Consider the following 27,664-nt stretch of genomic DNA (forward strand, 5'->3'; position numbering starts at 1 on the left):
CCGACAAATTGCTTAACAGCAAAAGGACCAAAGGCCAGAGACAGTCTGTGTGCTAAGGCAAGTGTCCTCTGCCGAGGAGGTGTGCCAGGGTGGATGAAAGGCAGTTCCTGGGTGCTGTAGCCACGTGCCATCCGGCTAGAATGTCTGAAAGGAGTCCCCGGAGCTCAGACTCAGCACTGCTCTTCATCAACACAGGAACAGTCCGACACAGGACACAGGTCTGCAGCAGGAGATCAGTGACCAGCCGTGTTAGTGCAGCCTTTGGCCTAGGGGAGTCAGAGCCCAAACTGAGGCTTCGTTTGGGGAGAAAAAAAAACCTTTTAGGTGGCAGAATGGCTCCAGGCCGGGCCTGCGGACTGCACCCAGGGACAGCGTGGTGCTGTGGATATGGCAGGAGATGTGGTGCCTTGAAGGTGAGAAGAGATTTGCTTGGTACCTTCCTGTGAGCGCCAGGGAGGACTGCGCTGAGCTCAATAGAATCATCAGCTGTGCAGACCCTGCCCGCGTTCTCGCACCAATATATTCACCTTTCTTTCTTTCTTTCTTTCTCTCTCTCTCTTCTTTCCTTCCTTTTTCTTTCTTCCTTCCTTTCTTTTTTCTTTCTTCCCTCCTTCCTTTCTTTTTTCTTTCTTTCTTCCTTTCTCCTTTTTTTCTTTCTTTCTCTTTCTCTCTTTTCCTTCCTTTTTTCTTCCCTCCTTTCTTTTTCTTTCTTTCTTCCTTCCTCTTTCTTTCTTTCTTTCTTTCCTTCTTCCTTCCTTCCTTTCTTTTTCTTTCTTTCTTTCTTTCTTTCCTTCTTCCTTCCTTCCTTTCTTTTTCTTTCTTTCTTCCCTTCTTCCTTTCTTTTTTCTTTCTTCTTACTTTCTTTTTTTAAATAGCCCATTAGCTGCTCAAACATGGTGAGAAAATGATACTACTGTCCTCCCCAGGGTCAGGTCCAGGCCTTGCCTGTTGGTTTGATCTGTTCACTCTTACATGTGTGGTATATGACAGTCCATATCACTCCTCAGCTTCTTCCTCTGACATTTCCTCGGTTGTGTGCAGAGTCAAGCCAGACAGCAGTATCTGGGATTACCTTACTTTGTGGTAGAAGTTGACCTTTGAGTCGGTCCTCCACCCTGGACATTTTTCCATCATAAGTGCTACATGTAAGCTGTTTGCTTCAAGTTCCTTAAAGAACATGGTTAGTGGCCGGGCGGTGGTGGCGCACGCCTTTAATCCCAGCACTCGGGAGGCAGAGGCAGGCGGATCTCTGTGAGTTCGAGACCAGCCTGGTCTACAAGAGCTAGTTCCAGGACAGGCTCCAAAGCCACAGAGAAACCCTGTCTCAAAAAACCAAAAAAAAAAAAAAAAAAAAAGAACATGGTTAGTTCCTTGAAGTCTGTCTGTTTCCATTAAGTACTGTATAGTATACTACTTGATGGCGGTAAATTCAGGTTTGGGAAATCCCTCTTTCCAGAACTGAAGAACAAGAATGTTCTTAAAAGGGTGTGTTCGTTTTGTGGCAGCATCACAGTCAGAGTTGGTGTGAGATCTTTCTTGCTCAGAAAAGGACTGAAGGGCAACTAAGCAGCCCTGGGTTTTGTGGTGACCGTTGGTGTCTTGGTGAGGCTCAAGGCCAGCATCCAGAATACAGGTTAAGGTTATCTGTCCAGAAGTTACATGTGGGAAGCTGATGGGCTTGTATTTGAGGTCAGGTCTGGCCTTGACTTCGTTGGTGCAACATGTTTGTCCACTCACAGTGACCAGTCCAGGCCTCTGTTCAATGGTGCTTGCTTTGTGCTAACTGATGGCCACTGGAGTATGACTGTTTGCTTGTGTGGTGTTGAGGTGTGACCAGTGCTTTCTTCGTCCTTTGGAGTTGCTTCACTGCCTTCAGCCTTTGATGAACTAGGTCTTTGATGAACTACCCCATTCCCCAAATAAGTTACCATGCTGTGGCTGCAACTCATGGGATTTGAGTAGGAAGCGGTCTGAAAGCTGGCCAGTGCCTTGGGACGTTGGTGACTAAAGGAAAGCCTGGGAGAGAGGCCTTGGGGAGAGGAGGCTCCTTTTGCACCCTCAGCCCCACCCTTCCCTAAATTTCAATGTCATTTGTAGTTAGTTGTCTCCCGTCAGCCTTGCCTGCTGTTCCAAAGTTGGGACATTCTTTAGTGCTCCCTGCAGGACTAAGGACTGAGTTACTGTCTTTGGAATTGGTTATTGGCTTTATGAGTGAGAGGACTGTACCAATAAAAAAAAATGGATTTTGAGCTCATGTGTCTCTTGCAAGTGCCTGAATAAGCAGGCTGGGTTGTGTGCACAGAAACAGCTTCATGAGAAAAATGACTTTACCTAGAGTCTCAGAGCATCTTAGCAAGATTACCTACACCCAAGCCTTGACTGTTCAGTGTCCTTGTATGCTGTGTAATTGATGATAAACCCCAGCCAGTAAGGCCCTGGAGAACAGAGACATAGCATTACTTGGTGGAGAAAGGTGACGGCAAAAGTTGAAGATTGAAGTGACTGGGTACAGTAGCGAAAGTTACTTTACCCAGCCCCTTGGGAAAGCGAACAGGCCTGAGGATAGCTGTGGGGGCAGCACAGGAAGAGGGGCATCCTCAGAGTCAGGGTGTGCGTCTTCGGGAGAATGAATGTTCAGAGCACAGACTTCAGCTCAAACTGTGTGCTTGAGTTTGAGCTGGGCGATTTCTGAGATGGACGCAGGGAGCACAGTGCACAGCAGAGCACCGCCACCTCCCTAGGGGACAGAGCCACTTTTGTGTCTGGATGGGGTCATTTCTGGACAACTATTTTCTCCAAATGGCAAAATGCTTGTAGGTTTTGCCTCTTACTTTGTATTTACTTTTGAAGTTGCACTTGTTCGGCTACCAGTGTTTACGGTATCCTGTATGTGGGATGCTTCGTGTTTTTATTTGTAAAAGAAAGGAAGGAAGGAAGGAAGGAAGGAGAGAGAGAGAGAGAGAGAGAGAGAGAGAGAGAAAGAAGAAAGGAAGAATTGTCTAGGCAAAGAAATTCAAGAAGAATTGAGTGGATGGGGGAGAGAATTGTTTAATGAAAGGGGATCGAGGTTGGTTTTTTCACTGATGAAACATTGGAACTGAGGGAATGGGGAAAGACCCCTCATAAATAAAGTGTATAAGGAAGAATGAGCTCTAGTCTTAACTAAAGTGATTTAATATGGGTGGAGTGAAAAACACTGATGAAAAATCAAAGATCCATCTGCTCTTGTTGTGCTAGGAAAGTGAAGAACGGAGAGGCTGTATTTGGGGTCCTGTCCATTCCAGGCTGTCTGCTCATGCAGATGGGTTTAAGCGGTTGGGATGATCATATGTGAGTTCTGACTATAGTGGCACATAGGGGGACATGCGAGTGATGCAGATCTCCTTAGGTAAATGAACATCTAATCATATTCATCCTCTCAAGGGAAAGGAGTTTGGCGTTTTCATTCCCTGTTCTGATTACCCTGGGATTCCGAAGAGACCCTTCAGAATAAGGGCCCCGTTTTTCATGCAAGTATTCCTGAGTATTTCTGATCGTACTGTCTCAGTACTAAGGCATACTGCAGTCCTTCCCTTTGGGAGGTGCCACCGTGTCTTTATTCCAATACCTAGAGTGACTCATATGTCAGCAATGAAAAGATGATCCCGTGTAGGAGCTGCTGCTGCTGCCATCATGATTTCTGCGCCGGGCAGAGAACCGAGTCTGTAACCGTCAGCTGATCTTCTCACATGTGGGAAGCTCATAAGCTGCCCTGCAGTCCAGGGTTTCAGCTTGCACCGAGCTGATGATTGAATTCTGATTGTCACTTAGGGTTTTCTGCTAACATTGGAAGAAAGGATCCACAGAAGAAGGACCTCCAGGAATTGGTTTTTCCCTTGCAGGAATCCAACAGGATCTACTGTATTATTATGGCCAAGATCTCTTAACTAAAACATGAAACCTTGATGTCAGTTGTCACTCCTTTTTGCTAGGTATGAAGCTTTTCAAATGGATTTCTAAAATCCATTGGACATTTAGGTCACAGCACGTTTGTGTCACATAGCCCTTCACAGCTGTCCCTGCAAGCACCTATACCAGAGGGGTACATTTGTTATAATCAGTCAGACTCCATCAACACCATCCAGCACTAAAGTCTATGGTACACACTGTAGCTCGCTCTCAGGGCTGTAAGTCCTCTGGGATGGGATAAACATTGTAGCATGAATTCAGCATTACAGTATTACACAGAGTAGTTATAGTATCCTAAAGATTCCCTATGCTATTTGTCCTGCAGTCCCCACTTTTTCCCACTTAACCACTAGCCCTTTTGCTATCTGTAGTGTTGCCTCTTCAGACTGTCTGTTATGATTTGGATATCAAGTATTGACTGCAAAGACTCGTGCTGAAGGCTTGGTATACACTATTGAGTAGCTGGTTGTAGGAGGAGGCCGCTTGTTTGTTCCCAACTGTTCAGCCCCAAAATAATCACACAGAAACTATATTATTTAAATCACTGCTTAGCACATTAGCTCTAGCTTCTTATTGGCTAACTCTTACATCTGAATTTAACCCATTTCTAGTAATCTATGTATTGCAATGTGGCTGTGGCCTACCGGGTTAAGTTACTTTTATCATTGCCGCAACAAAGCACCTAACAAAAGCAACTTAATGGGAAGGGTTTCTTTTGGCTCACAGCTCAAGGGCACAGATGTTGGCAGACAATTCATGAAGGCAGAAGCTTGGGCTGCATCCAGGAAGTTAAAACAGATGAATCTTGATGATCAGCCTGCTGCCTCATTTTTATTCCGTTCGGGAATCAGCCTCTGAAATGATCCCATCCATACTGGGGTTAGCGTATGTAGACTTACCTCATTTAACCTGATCTAGAAACATCCTTCAAAGACTTGTCTCCTAGGTGATTCTAAATCCTAGCAAGCTAACAGTCAGGATTAACCACCACAGCAGACAGGCTCCTCTGCACGCTGTCTCTGATGTAAGACAAGTGAACCCTTTGTGAAGCTGCTGGCTCTGTTGATTGAGCAACTTGGAAACGTAAAGAATTATATTTTTATAATATATAGCCCTTGCCCAATGTCTAACAGGTCTTCTGGGAGGTTAATTTGATTTACATTTACAAAGTCCCTCAGAGGTGAGTTCTTTTTTTTTTTAATTTATTTATTTATTAAGGATTTCTGCCTCCTCCCCGCCACCGCCTCCCATTTCCCTCCCCCTCCCCTGATCAAGTCCCCCTCCCTCATCTGCTCGAAGAGCAATCAGGGTTCCCTGACCTGTGGTAAGCCCAAGGACCGCCCACCTCTATCCAGGTCTAGTAAGGTGAGCATCCAAACTGCCTAGGCTCCCCCAAAGCCAGTACGTGCAGTAGGAACAAAAACCCACTGCCATTGTTCTTGAGTTCTCAGTATTCCTCATTGTCCGCTATGTTCAGCTAGTCCAGATTTATCCCATGCTTTTTCAGACCCAGGCTAGCTGACCTTGGTGAGTTCCCAATAGAACATCCCCATTGTCTCAGTGTGTGGGTGCACCCCTTGCGGTCCTGAGTTCCTTGCTTGTGCTCCCTCTCCTTCTGCTCCTGATTTGGACCTTGAGATTTCTGTCTGGTTCTCCAATGTGGGTCTCTGTCTTTATCTCCTTTCATCGCCTGATGAAGGTTAATATTCAGGAGGATGCGTATGTGTTTGTCTTTGGATTCACCTTCTTATTTAGCTTCTCTAGGAACATGAATTATAAGCTCAATGTCCTTTATTTATGTCTAGAAACCAAATATGAGTGAGTACATCCCATGTTCCTCTTTTGGGGTCTGGCTTACCTCACTCAGGATAGTGTTTTCTATTTCCATCCATTTGTATGCAAAATTCAAGAAGTCCTTGTTTTTTACTGCTGAGTAATACTCTAATATGTATATATTCCATACTTTCTTCATCCATTCTTCCGTTGAAGGGCATCTAGGTTGTTTCCAGGTTCTGGCTATTACAAACAATGCTGCTATGAACATAGTTGAGCATATACTTTTGTTGTATGTTAGGGCCTCTCTTGTGTATATTCCCAAGAGTGGTATTGCTGGATCCAGGGGTAGGTTGATCCCAAATTTCCTGAGAAACCGCCACACTGCTTTCCAGAGTGGTTGCACAAGTTTGCATTCCCACCAGCAATGGATGAGTGTACCCCTTTCTCCACAGCCTCTCCAGCAAAGGCTATCCTTGGTGTTTTTTATTTTAGCCATTCTGACAGGTGTAAGATGGTATCTTAAAGTTGTCTTGATTTGCATTTCCCTGATCGCTAAGGAAGTTGAGCATGACCTTAAGTGTCTTTTGGCCATTTGAAGTTCTTCTGTTGAGAATTCTCTGTTCAGCTCAGTGCCCCATTTTATAATTGGGTTGATTAGCCTTTTACGGTCTAGTTTCTTGAGTTCTTTATATATTTTGGAGATCAGACCTTTGTCAGTTGCGGAGTTGGTGAAGATCTTCTCCCAGTAAGTGGGTTGCCTTTTTGTCTTAGTGACAGTGTCCTTTGCTTTACAGAAGCTTCTCAGTCTCAGGAGGTCCCATTTATTCAATGATGCCCTTTTGTCTGTGCTGCTGGGGTTATACGTAGGAAGTGGTCTCCTGTGCCCATGTGCTGTAGAGTACTTCCCACTTTCAGAGGTGAGTTCTGATTGCCAATAGCAGTAAGCAATTGGAAATTTTTTTTAAATATTTATTTATTTATTATGTGTACAGCATTCTTTCCATGTGTGCCCGCAAGCCAGAAGGGGGCGCCAGATCTCATTATAGATGGCCATGTGGTTGCAGGGAATTGAACTCAGGACCTTTGGAAGAGCAGTCAGTGCTCTTAACCACTGAGCCATCTCCAGCCCCCAGCAATTGGAAATTTATACTGAAATTACCTTTTTTATTTATCTCTCTGTTCCCAGCCCCACTAATTAACTAAGCCTTGAGAGAAGCTCAGAATAGCACAGTGAGGCAAGGAAAAACATCCAAAATGCAACCACACAGATGTGATCACTATTAACATTTTGATTGCCATTTATTCATATATGGGATCTCACTACAAATAAGTTGTAAAACTATAGCCCTGCAGCTCAGCTGTTCAGCAGTTGGATGTAAAGAGTCCATCATCTCTGTACCCAGGCTTACACTTTGTCTAAGATAGAGAAGAAAAAGGAGAGAAAAGCCCAGAGGTAATTCACTTCAGCGCACTTTGGAGATATACTAAAGGCATTGAGGTCTCTGATAGAAGAAAGAGATAGTGCCTTAGAGACTGATTTGTCTGAGGTTTCAAAGTCAGAGCATGGAAGACAAATCTTCCAAAGGGCAGAGGCTTTCTCAGTTCTTTTTAAAGCCAAGAATGATATTTAAATAACTCAACACATCCATCCAAGATCGGAAGTTTAATCTCTCCAACGGAATCTACTCTAGAAGGGGGAAAGAATGGAAGGCATGTCACACCATGGAACATTCCTGAATAGTTCCACCAGGTAAACACATTTTTTCCTAATAGAATTCTGCTGGGAAAATAATTATCTTTCTGAACAGTGATCAAGAGCTGTGGCTAAAATCAGAGTCTGATCAGTTCTAGTTAAGTCTTATAAAAAGCTGTGCTTCCAAGCTTAGGTGATATCATGGAAACAAAGATGATGCTTGTCCCTATCAGAGTTGTGGGCAGTCTGTGCTCCCAAGTTCATCAAAAAGTGGCTTTAATAGAAAATCATTCTTTTCTTGTGGACTTATATATGTAGTTTAGAGAGTAGATACTTGTAGTTATCTCTATTTTAGCTTTTTGTAACAGGTCTAACAGAAAAGCAATTTGAGTTAAGTATGCTTCTTTTTTGTTTGTTTGGATTTTTGTTTGTTTGTTTTTAAATATGTATTTATTTATTATGTATACAATATTCTGTCTGTGCGTATGCCTGCAGGCCAGAAGAAGGTACCAGACCCCATTACAGATGGTTGTGAGCCACCATGTGGTTGCTGGGAATTGAACTCAGGACCTTTGGAAGAGCAGGTAATGCTCTTAACCTCTGAGTCATCTCTCTAAGCCCTGAAACTAACTCTTGTAGACCAGGCTGGCCTCGAACTCACAGAGATCTGCCTGCCTCTGCCTCCCAAGTGCTGGGATTAAAGGTGGGCGCCACCACCGCCCGGCTAAGTATGCTTCTTTTACAGTCTCAAATACAAGTCACTAGGAAGAGCTATTAGCAGAATGCTAAGTCTATTTGGCCCTACATGTGCTTGGTTCAGATTAAGTCAGAAACCTGCAGTTTGTTATAAAATGTAAGACTGAAAAAATGTTACTATCCATCTCAGCCTTATTTTGAAATCCTTTTAAATATTAAAAATTATTACGATTATATATACACAACTCTGTGTGTGTATACGAGCTTTCATGTGGATGCATGAACACACAAGTGTGTTTATCGCAGCATACATGTCAAAGATAACTTCAAGGAGTGAGTACTCTCCTTCTGTTATGGATTTCAGGGATCAAATTCAGGTCATCAGCATCCTTCAGGATGTACTTCTATGTGCTGTACCATCTTGTTGGTCCTTGATTAAAAAAAAAAATCTGTCAGAATTTCTCATTTCAAACTGTTTTCCAAGCATGGCATCCTTCTTGTAATTGACTCTTGGGCTTACAGTTCAATCCCAGAGCATGTTTGGCTATTAGGATGATGTATAACCTGTTGATTGCCAAATGTGATTTGCACACAACTAAAGCTGAATTTTACTAGTTAATTTTGCCAATGTAATTTTACTAATAAAATTACAACAAAGTATTTTCCCCTAGTGGATGCCTGTTTTGAGAACTAGAATGACCCATACTCACAAATCAGAAGAATTCATATTGTAAAAATTGCCATCCTACCAAAAGCAATCTATATATATTCAAAACAACATCAGGGAAAATCCCAACATTATTTTTCAGAGAAATTGAAAAGACCCTGGGTGGCTAAAACAGTCTTGAGCAAAGAAAGTACCTTTCTCTTGCTGTGATAGACTACCTCAACCAAAGGCAACTGCATGAAGAAGTTGCTGAAACTGTGGTCCGAGGAGGCCATGCTCCACTCGGACGTGGTAGCAGAAGATGGAAGTTCGCCTATGTGGCTCACGGCTAGGTCTATCACACTAACACAGCCACACTCAGTACCATCTTCTGCACTGGTTGTAGTTCACCCATATGGTATTACTTTTTCATCTTCTTTACTGTGTTGCTTACGCTTCCCAAGTGAAATGCTTCTATTTGAGTCCTTGCCTTTGTGTTTGCTTCTTGGGCAATGCCGGACTCAATAATTTCAGGACTGCTGGACGCTTGGAAGACATAGCTGACAACTGTTAATGTACTAACTGTTCTGTGACTGCCAATCCATCTCTATTTTACACATAAGGACACTGAGGGGCTGGGAAGGCATTATGCTTACCCAAGCTTACCCAGAAAGCGGATGGCTTCTCCAGGATGTCATTATAATCTATCGCATAACAACAGATCTACTACAATTATGGTGCATCTTAATTTGGGCACTGTTGATATTTCAGGCCAGAAAATTGATTTTTTGTGGGTATTTCCCTGCACATTATGGGCTTCTGAGCTACAGCCTGGCTGCCAGGCACTAGATGCTGACAGCAGGCCTGTCTGTTGTGGAGTAATCTTTTTGGACATGTGAATATGTGTCACTCTGATTGGTTTAAGAAAAGCTAACTGGCCAATCGCTAGGCAGGATTTTCTGGGCGGAGGGGATGCTAGAAGAAGGTGCAGTCCCCAGGCAGAGACAGAGAAGCAGGATAGCAATATGGGCGGTACAGGGTAAATGTAATAAGTCCATGAGACAAAAAAATAAATGAATAGAAATGGGTTAATCTAAATTACAAGCGCTAGTTAGAAACAAGCCTAAGTTACAGGTCAAGCTTTTATAACAATAAGTCTCTGTGCCCGTTTTTGTGATTTGGCAATGCAAAAAAAAAAAAAAATATGTCTATGGGCTGGAGAGATGGCTCAGAGGTTAAGAGCATTGGCTGCTCTTCCAAAGGTCCTGAGTTCAATTCCCAGCAACCACATGGTGGCTCACAACCATCTGTAATGAGGTCTGGTGCCCTCTTCTGGCCTACAGGCATACACGCAGAAAGAATATTGTATACATAATAAATAAATAAATATTAAAAAAAATATGTTCCATTGGGGAAGTGATTATGTTTTTGTTTCCACAGGAAACGAAAGGTTGTGGATTCATTCCAGGTTAAGAGGATCAGGTTTAATCAGGGGAGACCCCCTAAAAATCCTGGATACAAATATAAAAAAAAAAAAACATAGAAAAACTCCAGGACAGGTGACATATGTTCTACCTACTCAAACATAAAACAAAAAACTTATCTTTGGGGCCTGCTTGTGTACAATGCACATTCAATACCTGTGTTAATGCAGACAGAATGAATGTTACCTCTGAATGCTTGTGTGTTTTCAGAGCAAGGGGACCAGACACCAAGGAAAACGGGGGGGCCCAGGGGATCCAGCCTCTCAGAGTGCCTCTGCTGTAGTTTTCTCAGCAGAGTTCTGCATCCAAAACAGCAACAAGGGTGCTGGCTGAGATGATCCAGCCTCACAGAATATTCTAGCCAGGACTTGATCATTATGATAATTTTTCAGGGACCCTTAAAGATGCCAGTGTCCCCAGACAATAGGAAACAGTATGGAGAACACACCACTCACATTCCCAAGAGATGGGATGGGTGGCTTTTGGTTATTCAATGGTTTATGGATGTTTGGGATGATATAGAAATGTAATGTAGGATAAAAAGGCAACTATTACCTTCAAATATTTTACATTGGTATGGATTTTGCTATATTGATACAAATTTTAAGTTATTTTTGTTATACTAAATGTATGTTTCTACTCTTGTTTAAGGTATTACATTTATGTCACTTATTTATCAAGGTAATTTAAATTTCTAGTCCTTGAAAGTTATTATTATGCCAGATTGGGGTGATGCACACCTCTAATCCTAGAACGCAGGAGGCAGAAGCAGGCAGATCTCCGTGAGTTCAAAGCCAGCCTTGTCTACAGAGTGAATTCCAGACAGGCTTCAAGAGCTACAGGGAAATCCTGTATCAAAAAGCCAAAATAAATAAGGATACACGGGTTGTAAGCTAACCGGAACACCTGAATCTGTCCAATCGGCAAAAAGATTACTGGACCAGGCTGTTGAAAAGGGAAGACCAGCACCTGGCTTTCATCATGGTGATGGACGTGGAATTGCAGTTCAGGAAATCATGATTTTAGCCAGCAAGGCAGGACTTGTTATTGGAAAGGGGGGAGAGACTATTCAACAGCTTCAGGAACGAGCTGGTGTTCAAATGGTTATGATTCAAGAGGGGCTTCAAAACACTGGTGCTGATAAACCCCTTAGGATTACAGGTGAGCCATACGAAGTTCAGCAAGCCAAGGAAGTGGTATTAGAGTTAATTCGTAATCAAGGTGGTTTCAGAGAAGTGCGGAATGAATATGGCTGAAGAATAGGAGGAAATGAAGGGACAGATGTCCCAATTCCAAGATTTGCTGTTGGCATTGTAATAGGAAGAAATGGAGAAATGATCAAAAACACACAAAATGTTGCTGGTGTTTGAATTCAGTTTAAGCCAGATGATGGAACAACACCTGATGGGTTAGCACAGATAACAGGATCTCCAGACAGATGTCAGCATGCCAAAGAGGTTAACATAGACCTTCTACGAAGTGTTCAGGCTGTAATCCTGGTGGACCTGGACCTGGTGGGCGAGGACGAGGTAGAGGTCGAGGCAACTGGGATCTGGGACCACCTGGTGGACTACAGGAATGTAATTTCACTGTGCCAACTGGGAAAACTGGATTGATAATTGGAAAAGGAGGTGAAACCATAAGACGTATAAGCCTGGTGCAAGAATAGAGCTTCAGAGAAATGCTCCTCCTAACGCAGATCCTAATATGAAGTTATTTACAATCCGTGGCACTCCCCAGCCAATAGACTATGCTCGACAACTCATAGAAGAGAAGACTGAGGGCCCAGTAAATCGTTTAGGGCCCCCTGTACCCCGGGGGGTTCCAGGTCCTCCTGGGCCTCCAGGACCTGGAACTCCAATAGGACCATACAACCCTGCACCTTACAATCCAGGACCACCTAGTCCAGCTCCTCCAGGCCCACCCGCTCCCCAGCGATGGGGAAATGCATACCCACAATGGCAGCAACAGGCTCCTCCTGACCCAGCTAAGGCAGGAGCAGATCCAAATTCAGCAGCTTGGGCTGCTTACTATGCCCACTATTACCAACAGCAGGCACGGCCCCCGCCTGCAGCTCCTGCAGGTGCACCAACTACAACCCAAACGGACGGTCAAGGTTACTACGGAGATCAGCAGAATCCAACTCCAACTGGACAGGTTGGTTATACAAAGGCTTGGGAAGAGTGCTCCAAGAAAATGGGTCAAGCAGTTCCTGCTCCTACTGGGGCCCCACCAGGTGGGCAGCCAGATTATAGTGCAGCCTGGGCTGAATACTATAGACAACAAGCAACATACTATGCCCAGACAAGTCCCCAAGGAATGCCGCAGCATCCTCCAGCACCTCAGGGCCAATAGGAGGAAGTGCACAATACAGTATTTGCTTCATTGTGTAGGGGAAAAACAAAACCTTTGTTAAATATATGGATGCAGACGATTTGATGACCTTAATTTTGTTTTTGGTTTAAAGTAGTGTTTCCCCTTCCCTTTTTTTTAAATTTTGAAAATGTACAAAATATCTATCACTACTCATAGAAGGTTAATATTTTTTTTAAGATTTATTTATTTATTTATTTATTTATTAAGTATACAGTATTCTCAGTACTCTGCCTGCAAAGCCAGAAGAGGGCACAGATCTCATTACAGGTGGTTGTGAGCCACTATGTGGTTTTCTGGGAATTGAACTCAGGACCTTTGGAAGAGCGGGTGGTGCTCTTAACCACTGAGCCATCTCTCCAGCTCCAGGAGGTTAATATTTCTGTGTAGAAATGAAAATTGGTAGCCGGGCGGTGGTGGCACACGCCTTTAATCCCAGCACTCGGGAGGCAGAGGCAGGCGGATCTCTGTGTGTTCGAGGCCAGCCTGGTCTACAAGAGCTAGTTCCGGGACAGGCACCAAAAAGCTACGGAGAAACCCTGTCTCGAAAATCAAAAAAAAAAAAAAAAAAAGAAGAAAGAAAATTGGTTTGTTTTCCTTCTTTAGTGTAGATGTACACATTCCAGCAAATGTACCTGCAACTCTTATGTGGTCAATGCTTTGTGATAGAAATGTACTTTTTCAGTGTATAGTTTCACTTTTAAAAGGCCTGTTTTGGGGGCTGGAGAGATGGCTCAGCGGTTAAGAGCATTGCATGCTCTTCCAAAGGACCCGAGTTTGAATCCCAGCAACCACATGGTGGCTCACAACCATCTCTTCTAGCAGGCATATATGCAAACAGAATATTGTATCCATAATAAATAAATAAATATTTTAATAAATAAATAAATAAAAGGCCTGTTTTGTGCTTTACAATAAATGATATGAAACCTCCTGTGTCGGGGGAAAAAAAAGCTAAATGGCCAATAGCTAGACAGGATTATCTGGGCAGAGAGAATGCTGGGAAAAGAAGGCAGAGTCTCCAGACAGAAGCAACAGAAGCAGGAAAGCAATATGAGCAGTACAGGGTAAAGGTAATAGCCACAAGGTAAAGAGTAAATTAATAGAAATGCGTTTTACTAAGGCAAAAGAGCTAATGAAAAACAAGCTTAAGTAATTGGCCAAGCTTTCATAATTAATAATAAGTCTCTCTTTCATTTTTTTTATGAGTTGGTAACCCAAAGAAAAATATGTCTATACCTGTCCATTGACGTGACAACCGAACTTGCCTCTACACATGGTTTAAGATCCTCTGTGGGAGGGGAGGATGGATTCCTATGCGCACCAGGGGTGCAGAGTCAGGTTCTGTGAGAAAAACTGAAAATCAAGACATTTGTGCCGAGGGAGAGCATCAAGTGACAGTGGCCGGTGGCCCCGTGTAATGAAACACCCTTCAATGTTTCCAGATATGGCCTGCTTTCCATTGGGTTGGCCTTCCCAGGAACATTTGTTCTGAGCCGCGCTTATTAGAACGTTCTTTCCTACTGAGCCCAAACTCAAGCCTGGGGCCTTACCTCATCAGTGCACCCTGCAGAGGCTGGCACTTCATGGGCTGGCACTTCATGGGCTGGCACTTGAGGCCATGCGTGTTCCTGCCATCTCCCAGAGACCCCTGCGGACCCCTGGCACACACAACAAAAACCAGCAACTGCACCTGTCAGGAGGTCAGGGAGTCTTTGTCTGAGAATCCAAACCTCTGGGCTCCTTTTCAGGCCCCTGAGCAAAGGTGGCCAGGGATCTTAAGGCTTCTAGAAATTTCTGACATAGTTTCCTGTGGTCCTGTGTTTAGGAACCTCTGACCTAAGTCGTTCGAGATCCAGGAGACAGTTGTGATTTACTTCTTAAAAGAGCTACAGGGGCTTTAGAAAAAGTTATTACAAACAAACCTTGAGATAGCAGACATGCTCACATCCAGACTTTTTTCTTCAGTTTAAAAAAAAAAAACAACAACAAACAAGTATATGAACAATCCCCACCCTTTCTAAGTAGTTTCAAAAGCTTATGTAGAAAAGTATGGGCAAGTGGGGGCCCGATCTTGACTTGCCCTGTAGTCAGAATGATGATCTTAAATATCACCATAAAACCTTCATCCAGTAACTGATGGAAACAGAGGCAGAGACCTGCTTTGGAGCACTGGACTGAGCTGCCAAAGTCCAGTTGAAGAGTGGGAGGAATGAGAATATGAGCAAAGAGGTCAAGACCATGATAGGTACCACCACTACCTGAGCTAATGGGAGCTCACCAACTCCAGCTGGACTGGGAAGGAACCAGCATAGGTACAAACTAGTCCCTCTGAATGTGGTTGACAGTTGCATGACTGGGGCAGACTGAGGGGCCACTGGCAGTGGCACCAGGATTTATCCTTACTGCATGTACTGGCTTTTTGGGAACCTATTCTCTTTGGATGGATACCTTGCTCAGCCTAGATATAGTAGGGAGGGCCTTGGATCTTCCGCAAAGCAATGTGCCTTAGCCTCTCTGAGGATTGGATGGGGGTGGGGTGGGAGGGTATGTGGAGGGAATGAGAGGAGGGGAGGGAGTAGGAACTTGGATTGGTATGCATAATGAAAAAAAGATAGTTTATTTTCTTTTTTCAAAAAAAGAGAGAAGGAGGGAGGGGAAGGAGGAAGGAAGGAAGAAAGGAAGGAAGAAAGAAATCTATTATAAGGACATTATATGATAAAAACTATTTACTGCCTAAAGTGTCAAACAATATTAAAATGGGAGGATTGCACTAAATGTTACTTCCAGAAACAATAATAGAACTTGAACTTTGTTGCATCAAATATTCCCAAAGTCAATATCAGTGATCAGCTAACCCAACAGTAATAAAAAAAAAATCAAAAAAGTATGGATGATAACAATACAAAAATAAAATACTAGCTAGATTTATCTTTTCATGAAGGTGGGATTAAGTATATTTAATTTTCCTCTTTGTTCCCTTATTTTTATGTTGAAGCTTTTAGAATGAATACACTCTATTATTTACACCATATACACTGCTGTCAGTTTTAAAATTTACAAGCTAGGCAAGGGTTCTACCACCGAGCAACAGCTCTAACCCTTTATTTTTTAAAACTTTCTTCTAGATTTATTTATTATGTATACAGTGTTGTTCTGCTTGCACAACAGAAGAAGGCACCAGATCTCATTATAGATGGTTGTGAGCCAACATGTGGTTGCTGGGAGTTGAACTCAGTACCTCTGGAAGAACAGCCGGTGCTCTTAACCTCTGAGCTATCTCTCCAGCCACAAACCCTTTATTTTTATTTTGAAATCAAGTGTCCTAAATTGCTCGGGCTGACCTCTGACTTTTGATCTTTCCTTCAACCAGATTACAGGTGTGTGATACCACGTAATCTATTTTCCAAGGTTTCCTAAATCTTTTAAACCAAATTGTGATGATCATGTTGATACTGTTTTCTTAGAGATGAAGGAAACTGGTAGAAACAAGTGTAAGAAATAAAGGTGTAGTCAGAGAATTGGACTCACTGGGAGAAAGAGAATGTTCGACTGATAGAGTTGAGGAAACAGCACTATGATCCTCACGCCACAAGAAAGAAGACCTAGGGCTGGAGAGATGGCTCAGCGGTTAAGAGCATTGCCTGCTCTTCCAAAGGTCTTGGGTTCAATTTCCAGCAACCACATGGTGGCTCACAACCATCTGTAATGAGGTCTGGTGCCCTCTTCTGGCCTTCAGGCATACACACAGAATATTGTATGCATAATAAATAAACAAACAAACAAACAAACATTTTTAAAAAAAAAAAAAGAAAGAAAGAAAGAAAGAAGACCTAGCATGCATGGGACCCAGGACCCCAGTGAAAGACCTTGAGTTCAGAGAATGTAACCAAGTACAGTAGTAATGATGGTGGCAGGGTAGTGAGTACTAAGATTGGATAGAAAAATAAACATTGGTTTTTCTGTGCACCCAAGTTAAATCACTATTTACTCTGGGTAATTCATTAAGTCCCATCTGCCTGCACCTTTACTTTTTGTGACCTGGATTCTAATTTCAGAGTTAGTGAGCTTCCTCTCTGAGCAGGGATTTCTTCTCCTCCTCTCCGTAGATTTTCCCAGGAGGAATCTTTCTAAAGTTCTATTCCCTCTGTTCCCGCTCCCAAACACTCTGTATACAAGTTTAAACCTCAAACTGTCACCCCTTCTTAGGGGTAGATGTTCTTTCTTCCTGGAAAACGCTTTCGTTTTTTCTGGGCAGTGGCTTCTGTTCTTGGAATCCAGGCTCAGAATTTTGGGCAGCCCTGCAGCAGGGCCGGAGTGCCTCTTGAACCACAAGAAGTGTTTGCAGGACTTGGTGAAATCCCAACCCCGCAAGCTGCACTTCTTTTTTTTTTTAATTATTATTATTTTTCATTACATTTCTTTCAGGTTAGCTACAAAGTACTGAGTTTCATTATGGAATTTCCATACATATGTGCCCTGCTTTTTTTTTTCCCCATTCATTCCTTCCTCCACTGACCTCCCGTTTCTTTCTAGACCTGAAATAGAAGTCTCCATTTCACCCTGCCCTCAGCAACAGGACACCACAGAGCTAGTCTCTGTTTAGACATTATGGATCTTTGGGGGACATTCCATTTCATGTTGCAAGGGCTCTAAGTGTGCTGGATGGGACAGGAGAGGGGGGGGGGTGTCTGGAAGTGTGTCTGTGAATTCCCTGGGTAATGATACTATAAATAACTTGAACTCCCACTGGTTGGCTTTTGGTCATAAAGAGCTCATCATTTCAAGTGCAGGCCTATAAAAAAAAAAAAACACTGGAGATTGGAGGCCACACGAGCTGAGATCTTTGGTGCATAAGGTAAAGGCATGTTTAAACTGACAGTTTGAAAAGGTTTTGAGTGTTTGGAAGGCACTAACTAGGAATGGCTTTAAGAGAGATAAAATTCGTTAATAATAAATACTAATCTAAGTCAAACTAATCTCAGACTCGAAGTAGATGTAGTAATTGTGCAAGATTTCTTTTTTCTTTAATTCACAGCTCTCTTTGGGGAAAATGAATTTTTCATGTTCTCCCTGCCATGCCTGGGAAATAAAGAAGTGTCTCAGATTGCATGCATGGCATACCATGTGGCAGACAGGTACTTTGTTCCAGGGCCTTACTGCGTGCCCATTCCATAGCCTGGAGGTGGTAGCAGCAGTGGGGACGTTATGGGTGAGAGGCTTTGCGGGAGTACAGCTCTCAGTCCTCCAACCCCGTGTGGTAGGTGTCACAACAGGGCCAAGGTTCTAACACGGGCTTCTCGCTACACCGAGGACCCTTCGGAACCGCACAATCACCAGCCTGCTGCTTTTTAAAGGGGAAACCATCCACTCCCTGAAGTCACTGCAAAGCTGAAGAATTAATAGTGAGGACAAGTAAGTGTCTGCAAGGGCAAGGATGCTCCTGAGAGGCACAAGGGTGGAACAGTCCTGGCTAGCTTGTAAAACTGGAGAACTGAGGGGCTGGAGAGATGGCTCAGTGGTTAAGAGCACTGCCTGCTCTTCCAAAGGTCCTGAGTTCAATTCCCGGCAACCACATGGTGGCTCACAACCATCTGGAATGAGGTCTGGTGCCCTCTTCTGGCCTACAGACATACACACAGACAGAATATTGTATACATAATAAATAAAAAAAAAAGAGAGAGAACTTCTCTCAGAAACTATTTAAAAAAAAAAACTGGAGAACTGAGGCAATTACTTAATGACTTGGCGCGAGAGCGGATGGAAATGACCCGTCACACCCGCCCACTGCAGTCTAGTTTCTTAGACGCTCCCTTTACTAGGGATGCCGGGGACATGCAGCCACGCCACAACCCCATGACCTCCAGGCTCATAGAACCTCATCAGATGTGTAGTCTGTATAGACTGGAGTATATGTATATACTGTATATATATATACTCTGTGTAGCTGGAATGCCTCTGGGATTCACCGCTCGATCATGAGCTAGAAGGGTTGAATGGAAGCGAGTTCAGTAGTGATGCCTGGTGACCACCTCCAGCGGCTGCATCAGCAGCATGGGGAAGCTCTCGAGCGTGGCAGTAAACTCGGGATAGTAAACGCAGACAATGAAAACCACAGAGGCTTGTCGGGAAACCATTACAATGTGGACTTAACACACACTAAGCATTGGGCGTCATTTCAGGAAAGCCACAGGGGACCTAGGCAGCCTCCCGGACACAGTGTGGAGTGCGGCTGAATGTCCCACTCAAACTTCCAGTGCTTTCGCCCACAAACTTCACCTCTATACCCGATTCTCTCCCCCAACTCCATCTTAACTGGACTGAACACCAGCTTGGTGCATGAAGTCAGGCGTTCTACCACTCAGCTACATCTTAATCTTTCTATTTTGACACAGAGCCTCTCTCTGTTGCAAGGTTGGCCTTGAACTTGTGATCCTTTGCCTCAGCCTAGCAGGGAGGCAGGAGAGCAATGGGAGTATCGTGATTTTGAAGCTGATGAATGGATAAGCCATCCTGGTGCTGGTACTGTTTCTGTTTTTATCTCACTGACCTCCAAATGGCTGTGGTCTGCTTTGTCGCTCAGCAAATATCAAGTGCCCAGACCCTTTCAGGTGCAACAGGTCTGCGGCTTTTGTGCCTGTCGGTGCAACTACAGTTCTCTTGTTGCAAATCAATCTTCCTGTGTGTGAGTGAAGGTATTAAAGAGGTGCCAAGCACTGAAAGTGGGGAGCCAGGTCAGACTCCTAGCTGTGCAGTGTTTGCCGCCGCCATGTTCCAACACAGCCGCAGAGTCTGATTCAAGCTGGGTTTCTTATCCATGGTTCCATTAACCCACAGCGTCTCCAACAGCACCCAATGTTGGGCCGGCTTTCATCAAAAAATTCTGTTCCAAACTTATTTGAAATATTTAAAACTCCAGAACGCAGCGATGAGCTGCGCAGCGCTGGGTCATGACAAGACGCAGCAGCATTTGCTCCCAGGTGCATCGGCTCTGGTTTGTATTTCTTTGTGAGCATAGGTGCCTCCTCTCACTCCGTGGGTGGCCACCTTTTTCTCCCTGAGGAGCCAAGCTGAAAATCAGTGCTCTTCTCCACTCAGCAGATGCTAAGGTGATAAGCTCTGCCTTCTTGGACCCTGCAAGGCTGAATTTGAAGTGTCTTTTCCCTCTCTGAAGGTTCTGGCGATGGACCAGTGTCTCCACACAGGACAACAGCCCTTGTGTCTGGGGACTCCACAGAAGGATGGCTTTGCAGGACCCTCAGTAGGTAAGCCCTTACAGCATTTCCCGGCCACAAGAATTTGCATTTCCTCTAAACTCTAGGATTCTTTAAACTATCATAGGGAGTAGCAGAAGAGTGTCTTTATGCAAACCTTCTATTTTTCATTGTTAACTTATCATTTCCACAATGTTTTATCATCTGTACAGGTCTGAGAGAACTGAATGTTTGAAACAAGAGCAGATGAGACTTCAGATTTGTTTTTGCTTTTAACTCAGATGCATTTTTGGCAAATTTCTCCTGTGGTGGCTCGTTGTCAAGGGTAGTTTCCCCTTAGAGCTATGTGGAAGTTTAGAATTACATCTGGGCATAGATTCAGAAGCAAATAAGCAACAGACATAACCAAGGATGTCATGAGTCATTTAAAACTACTATTTAAAGTAAAACAAAAAATGTTTCACCTCTGCCAAAAAGGGTGGTATCTTTCCTATATTGTTTTCAAGAACTACAAAAGTCTCTAAAATCTGATGTTTAAAGTGATCAATATTTAAAGTGTAATACAGACATTTTTCTTTTTATATACCTTCGGGTGGTCTTACATAGAACTATTTATATGCTCATAACCATCTTAACTCCAGTTCTGGAGATTTGATGCCTTCTATGGCCTCTGCAGAAACTGTACCATGCCCTGTTCCCACAAACATATCTGTATACACAAAGGCCAAATACCCATATACATGAAATAAAGGAACGTAAAAACTACTTAAATCTCACCTTTACTCATCTTCCACATATCACCCGTGCTTTCCGTGTTACTTCCATCTCTGTCGCAGGAACACACACCATCCAAGGCGGGTGTATTTATAGAGTCCTTGTCAAGCCCTGTGAATCTGTAGGGACTGGGAGGGAAACATCCCCCATTGTATTCCTTGGCCTCCTCTTTGTCTGAAGCAGATTCAGCAGCAGCTCACAGTCCTTCCTGGTCATTCCTAAAGACGGGCCTTATCTGTCAGATCCCTGTGAGGGCTGTGGGGCTGCCCCTTGCAAGTCTACGGTGGCCGGTGGCCGGGAGGCCCCCAGGACTGTGTTGCTGGCTCTCAATGAGTAGAGTCCTGAAAACTCAGTTGAAACTCAGCCTTCTGGCCACTGCACTCGCTTCTCTGAGTGTTCTCTGTCTGCTTGTTAACAACCATGGGATCACCAGAGGAACCAAAGGCTTCCCCTAGGTTAATTTACAAATGACTCAGTCAAGCCGGGCGGTGGTGGCGCACGCCTTTAATCCCAGCCCTCGGGGAGGCAGAGGCAGGCAGATCTCTGTGAGTTCGAGACTAGCCTGGTCTACAAGAGCTATTTCCAGGACAGGCTCCAAAGCCACAGAGAAATCCTGTCTTGAAAAACCAAAAAAAAAAAAAAAAAAAAAAAGACTCAGTCACCCTCACTGTGGTCAAAATTGTCCCTAATATATCCCATGCTAATACCATCGTAAAAGAGAACAAACTTCTAGAAAATAAAATTAAACCGCATATAGACACATAACCTATGAGCCCTAGTTTGTTTTTAAAATTCTATGCAACAATCACTAACACCTGAAGTCGCTGTAGGGCCCGCCTCCACTGAGTAGGGGTTTTTTCCAAGCTCACCACCTTCCTCTTCCACCTTTAGTGGGTGCTCTGACGGACATCAAATGTTCATTGATTGTTTCCCCATCGATTTCCTAGAGCCCAGATTCTACTCCTCTGTGAAAACCTAGTCTTATCTCAGGACACAAAGACAAGAGCCACGCATGTTCCTTCTACTCCAAGGCAGAATCTCTATTGGTGCCACTTTAGTCCTTGGCCAATATATTGTTCATGAGCTCAGCATCCTCATCCTCCTTCCTGACTCTTTGCCCCACTGCTCTGGAAAGCCTGTGAAGATTTATGATCACATGGTCACATGGTACCAGACCCGTCAGGTGCTCTCTTCCTCATTTTATAGGCCATCTGAGACCTGCTATCATGGTCCACGGGGCTGAAGAAGTATTTAAAGCAGTTGTAACTTAATATCTGGAGTTCAGCGAACAGCCTTCCCTAGGCTTGGAGAACTGATTCAACTGTGGGTACCCTGGGCCCTTTGAGGGACAGTTGTGGATTTAAGGGTGCTCCTGCCAACATGTGGGAATACTACCTCACCCCAAGACCTAAAAATAGCCAGATGTGTTTTATCTAGCTCCGCCAAGTTCAGAAAGCTCACTCAGGCTACTTACTTTGCATACAACCAGATAACACTGGTTTCTTTGGGTGGCAAAAGACAATGGAACAGGTCTTTCTTCTGTTTTCTCCTAATGAAGGATCTCCCTAGGAGATGCCCCCTAAGGGACATCCTTTGTCATTAGTGACTGAGAATGAGGGAACCCCAAAGATGCCTGTTGCCAATTCTAAACTAAAAATTCTTTTTGTTTTTTTTTTAAGATTTATTTATTATGTACACAGAGTTCAGCCTCCATGCCTGCAGGCCAGAAGAGAACACCAGATCTCATTACAGATGGTTGTGAGCCACCATGTGGTTGCTGGGAATTGAACTCAGGACCTTTGGAAGAGCAGTCAGTGCTCTTAACCTCTGAGCCATCTCTCCAGCCCTAAACTAAAAATTCTTAACTTTTTTTTTTTCATGTAATAGTTGTATGAGTGTTACATCCCATTTCCAATGTGGTCTACTTACATGTCTTGAAATACTTCAGTAAATATTGTTTAGGGATGGGGGTGTGTAGCGTGTGAATTCCAGTCCCCATCACCCCAGTTATAATTCAGTTTTGTGTTCTATACACAGTCAATAGCTGTTGGCGGTGGCCCTCCAGAGAAAGTTCTGTCTGTTTGGTTTGTTTTTTTTTTTTGGTTTTTCGAGACAGGGTTTCTCTGTGGTTTTGGAGCCTGTCCTGGAACTAGCTCTTGTAGACCAGGCTGGTCTCGAACTCACAGAGATCCGCCTGCCTCTGCCTCCCGAGTGCTGGGATTAAAGGTGTGCGCCACCACCGCCCGGCTAGTTCCATCTGTTTTTATCATACTGATCCATCTGATTTTTTCTGCTTCACAGAGTCCGACAAGATAGAGTCATCTCTTCGTAGTATCGAGAAATTTGTTCCTACAGACTTTGCCAGCTACACGCAAGAGCATTATCAGTTTGCAGGCAAGAAGATCATCATCCAAGAATCCATTGAGAGCTTTGGCACGGTGGTGTGGCCAGGGGTGAGAAGTGCTACATCTGTTTGTGCTCGGGCTTTCTGGCGAGAAAACGTTTCATACATCTGTGTTGCCTAGGACAACTGGCCATGTGCCTTCCCACTTCTGTGCTTTTCCGACTGATGACTAACAGCCTGGCCCCCAGGGGTTTGGGCTGTGTTTGGACGCTGCAGATATATATTTCTTCCAGCAGCACTGGCTTTGAAACAAAATCCTCCTCTCCCTTTCCTGTATCTCCCTCCTCCTCTTGCTCCCTGCCCATCCTTTCTCTTCCTTCTTCCTAGCCTGACAGACACGTGCACCATCCCTAAACAATATTTACTGAACTATTTCAAGACATGTAAGTAGACCACATTGGAAATGGGATGTAACACTCATACAACTATTACATGAAAAAAAAAAAGTTAAGAATTTTTAGTTTAGAATTGGCAACAGGCATCTTTGGGGTTCCCTCATTCTCAGTCATTGATTAATCCCAGACTTATTTCTCAAGGTAAATTGCAGAGACTTCAGAGGAAACACTCAGCAGCCAGTTCCCTACCTCTCGCTTCCCATGCTTGTGAGGATAGTAGTGAAAACAGACGGAAGTCCATTATCTTCAGGTTGGGTGGTCATGGGCAGACATTTGTCCATTTTTCTTTGGTTTCCTTATTTCTAATGTGAACTAATGGTAACAAGGAGTTGCTGACATGCCTGTTCAGATTAAGGAGGCACTGCACCTAGGCCCCTATTAGCTCTGGTTATTCATACGTTATTCCTACCTCACAGCTGAGAAGACAAGGGCTCAGTAAGTTCATAGGCTGTATAAACCTTAACTCTGGGGTGCTCTAGGGTCTAGTATTACCAGTCTTCCCAATGCAAGCCTGCCCGGGAGGTTAGAAAGGGTCCACAGAATTTCTCAGACTTTGGAGTCATACTGAGATCTTACTGAAATGCATATTTTGAGTGAAGACTGAATCGGGGAAGGAGGAAGGTTGTGACTATTATTTCCTAAGAGCTGTCTAAGAATACATATGATATGGTAAGGGGCTCTAAGCTGGAAAGCCATGACGGTGGCTCTGTGGAGCACTGAGTAGTCATGAAGAGGGTTCCAGGAAGAGGATTCTGCAGGTGGTCCTGGATATTGGTAGTAAGTGGGAGAAGTTAGGTCTTCTGGGGGCTCTTTTGCTATTAATACATGGGTATGACTTTATTCCAGCAAAGGTCTTTTCCCTGATCCAAAGTCTGAATCCTTTCCTATTACATCAGACAAGCAGGTAACTATAGTTATGGTAAACACTGAGAGAAGAAAGGCCTCAGCCTGTCGTGCACCAAACTGGCCTCTCTTGGGATCTCTAAGTGAGAAAATGGCACTTCCTGTGTGATTTACGGTGCAGCTGTCCATGAAGAGAGATTACTTCAGAGTTTGCTTGGAGGGATAGAACTGGGGGGTTTGAAATGTCAAAAGAATACTAATTGGAGGGCAGAGTGTCCTCAGAGGGAGGCTGGCCTCGGCCATCTTCACAAAATCACACAGAATATGCCTTCTGGGCCACTCTAGGTGATACTCAATACTGAAGGTCCACACAAGAACCAAAGCCCCCTTCCTCGCCTCGCTGCTCTCTGGCATCCATGACTCTCACCTGGCAGGCCACGTGGATCTTTTTCTTCAGCTGGTGCACCTCTTCCCATAGGAGGAAGGCTGTACTGAGTTCCCGGTGGTCTCTAGTCTGCCCTGTACCACGCGTATGCCTCGCGTCTGCCACTTAAACCACAGTATTTTGTAACTGGTTTACAAGCCTTAGCCCCTGCCACCAGTATGCCTTGGAAGCCTAGATAACTGCTATTATCCTTGCAGATATCTGTTCAACAGGGGCACAGAGTGCAAACTATTGAGCTCAACGGCTTTGCATCTCCAAGCTCCACGCCCACACTGCAATCCTGGCCTGTGTACGCATGGGTTTGTTACTCTCTTGCATTGCTAGGTGGCATTCCATTCACACATACGGGGGGGGGGGGGGTTCTGGCAGTCCTGGGGCTCACTACATAGGCCAGAGCAGCCTTAAATTCACAGGGATCCTCTTGCCTCTGCCTCCTAAGTGTTGGGAAGAAAGGTGTGTGCCACCATGCCCAGCTGATGCAAATAACACTTCTTTGGTGAATCAATGAGTTATCTCATTATAGAAAACGTTGGGGAAGTAGAAACAAAAGAATAAATGAGCAATGGAAAGGGCACTTGATGGCATTCACAGAAACGAATTTGCTCTCATTGTAGTCCAGACCGGCATCATCAGGACTCATCCAGAACCACAGAAGCTACAGATCTGCGTCTTTAACCAGCTACTCTAAACACATGAAGTACTATTCTGACCATGTTTACCAGCTAAGAGGAAGAAGGAAGGGGGAGCGGGGGAGGACTCCAAATTGGCCAGCTGTCCAAGGCCACAGTCCGTATTAATCTGAATTTTGATGAGAGAACTGGGGGAAAGGTGCTCAAATTTATTTAACTTACCTTAGAGCACTTAGAGACCCAACATGACAAAGCTGGCAGGAATTGCTGTTTTTCAGTACGTGGTTCCCATTTATTCTAAGAGTGGACCAACTTTCTCTTCCTTTCCCTTCTTTCTCCTTTGAGATCAGTCAGGTCTGACACAGACAACAAGACTAATCTATTTCTCCAGTTCCTCAGCTAGAACTATAATATCCACACATTTTCTCTTTCTTTTTCGATGTAGGAAAGAGACAGAATCATACAGTAGCTTGGGCTGGCTCAAGTTCCCCAGTGTTGTGCTTACAGATCTGAGCCTCAGTAGCTGGCTATCTTGGTTCTTAGAGAACACTTACTAAGCTGAACATATTTGGAGTTACACCATAATGTTCAACTACAAGGGTACAGTGGTCTGCTCCTAGCTTCCAGTGATCCAATTCCCAAACGGAAATTGTTGTTAATGTCTTCCAGGCTACAGTTTTGTGCCAGTATTTGGAAGACCATACTGAAGAATTACATCTCCAAGATGCTAAAATACTTGAAATCGGTGCCGGCCCAGGACTTGTCTCCATCGTGTCCAGTCTTTTAGGTATGTGTCTTCTTGTTCCCATTCCAAAGAAATCTCTTCTGTGACAATACTGATCTCTTACTGCTGACCGGGTATGACTTGGCTTCAATTTAATTGAATCATTCCCAAATGTCACGTGACAGGCATCGTTAGTTATTCAGAGATACCAGTCTTGGAGAAGCTAGTCAGCTCCTTCAATTCATTTAGTTTTCAGGCAAGGAAGTTGAAAGTCCAAAGGTATGAAACCAAATCCCTTTGACATTCATGAGTGGGGGTAGAGGTTCAAATTGGGGTGCTATTGACATCAAATGTGGTGCACAAAGAACACAGGTCAGGAATACAGGAGAAAATTGTCCAGCTTAAATAGTATCAGCTTGCTCAGCCTATCCCAAGGCATGGTTTAGAGATGCAGATGGTCATTGTCTGTCTTCTAGTAAAGGAAATTGTGTTTGCATGGCCATTTTCATTTCTCTTTCTTTTAGGAGCCCAAGTCACAGCAACAGATCTGCCTGATGTCCTAGGGAATCTTCAATACAATCTTTTAAAAAACACACTGGAACGCGCAGCTCATCTACCTGAAGTGAAGGAACTGGTATGGGGGGAAGACCTGGACCAGAAGTTCCCTAAGTCAAACTTTTATTACGATTACGTCCTGGCCTCTGATGTGGTCTACCACCACTACTTTCTCGATAAGCTTCTGGCTACCATGGTGCACCTTTCCCAGCCAGGCACCGTGGTGCTCTGGGCAAACAAATTCAGATTCAGCACTGATTATGACTTTTTAGACAAGTTCACGCAAGTTTTTGATACCACTCTTGTGGCTGAACATTCGGAGTCATCAATGAAACTTTTTAAAGGGATACTAAAATGGGACTGATACGTAAAGTACCAGTGTCTTGTGAGCTCTCAGAAGGCACACTCTACCATACTGGTATACCTAGAATAAGTGCAACTCAGTACGACAACTTTCCAAGATGATAAAACCACATGGTCAGTCGAAGTATCTACAGAGAGCAACACAGAAACATGGAAGCTGTCTTGCTAACTTCCCAAGAGCCTTAGTTAAGTGCTGAATATATTTTACACAAAGAAGTTAATGAACAAGTGGGTTCTTCCTACTTGTTTCTACTATACTGCCTGGACTTAATGTGTGCCAATATGCTTTTGTCATAGTTACCGACATGCAACTTAACAGGGTCTGTGTAGCCCAGGGCAACTTTGAAATAGATACACACCGGCCTTAGTCTCCTGATTACAGGTTTGTGCCACAGTGATTGGCATACTGCGGCTAGGAGTATATGGGCTGTAGCAGAGAGATGGTAACACTGACTAAAGGTGCAAACAGGAACCTCCCGGAATGAAGTTGAGAGCACCGGCGATGCGGTCATGGGGACTGGAGTATAGATCTCAGCGCCCATATAACAAGCTGCTGTTCAGCAAACAACTCTTTACAGCCCTAAGGGATCTGATGCCCTCTTCTGGACTCTAAGCACCACAGGTACACACACTGACACATACCTGTGCACACTCAGATACCACATATGTATCTAAATGAAAATTTCTCTCGAGAACTTATAC

The 27,664-nt window shown here is 44.0% G+C and overlaps 1 protein-coding gene and 1 pseudogene across 1 annotated transcript; both read left to right on the forward strand.

Annotated features, from left to right (window-relative positions):
- The first annotated feature begins 115 nt into the window (after positions 1-115).
- LOC121458905 (protein-lysine methyltransferase METTL21C-like) lies at positions 116-26,963 on the forward strand. The gene is made up of 5 exons (XM_041668282.1): positions 116-413; positions 19,791-19,881; positions 22,906-23,057; positions 25,990-26,107; positions 26,569-26,963. Exons 1-5 carry the CDS (start codon positions 141-143, stop codon positions 26,961-26,963), a joined length of 1,029 nt encoding a protein of 342 aa, XP_041524216.1. The 5' UTR covers positions 116-140.
- On the forward strand, positions 9,018-13,438 carry LOC121458636 (annotated as a pseudogene).
- Positions 26,964-27,664: the final 701 nt, after the last annotated feature.

This window comes from Microtus oregoni, unplaced genomic scaffold (genome assembly GCF_018167655.1).
Source record: "Microtus oregoni isolate MIOR12 unplaced genomic scaffold, Mior012 000018F_ref0000195, whole genome shotgun sequence".
Lineage (NCBI taxonomy): Eukaryota > Metazoa > Chordata > Mammalia > Rodentia > Cricetidae > Microtus > Microtus oregoni.

What these genes read in the sequence shown, in the direction of transcription:
- LOC121458905 (XM_041668282.1), top strand. Translation starts at nt 141, where the DNA reads ATGTCTGAAAGGAGTCCCCGGAGCTCAGACTCAGCACTGCTCTTCATC. An exon ending in GGAGATGTGGTGCCTTGAAG is followed by an intron (nt 414 to 19,790) that starts GTGAGAAGAGAT and finishes CCCTCTCTGAAG; the next exon opens with GTTCTGGCGATGGACCAGTG. An exon ending in CATCGTGTCCAGTCTTTTAG is followed by an intron (nt 26,108 to 26,568) that starts GTATGTGTCTTC and finishes TCTTTCTTTTAG; the next exon opens with GAGCCCAAGTCACAGCAACA.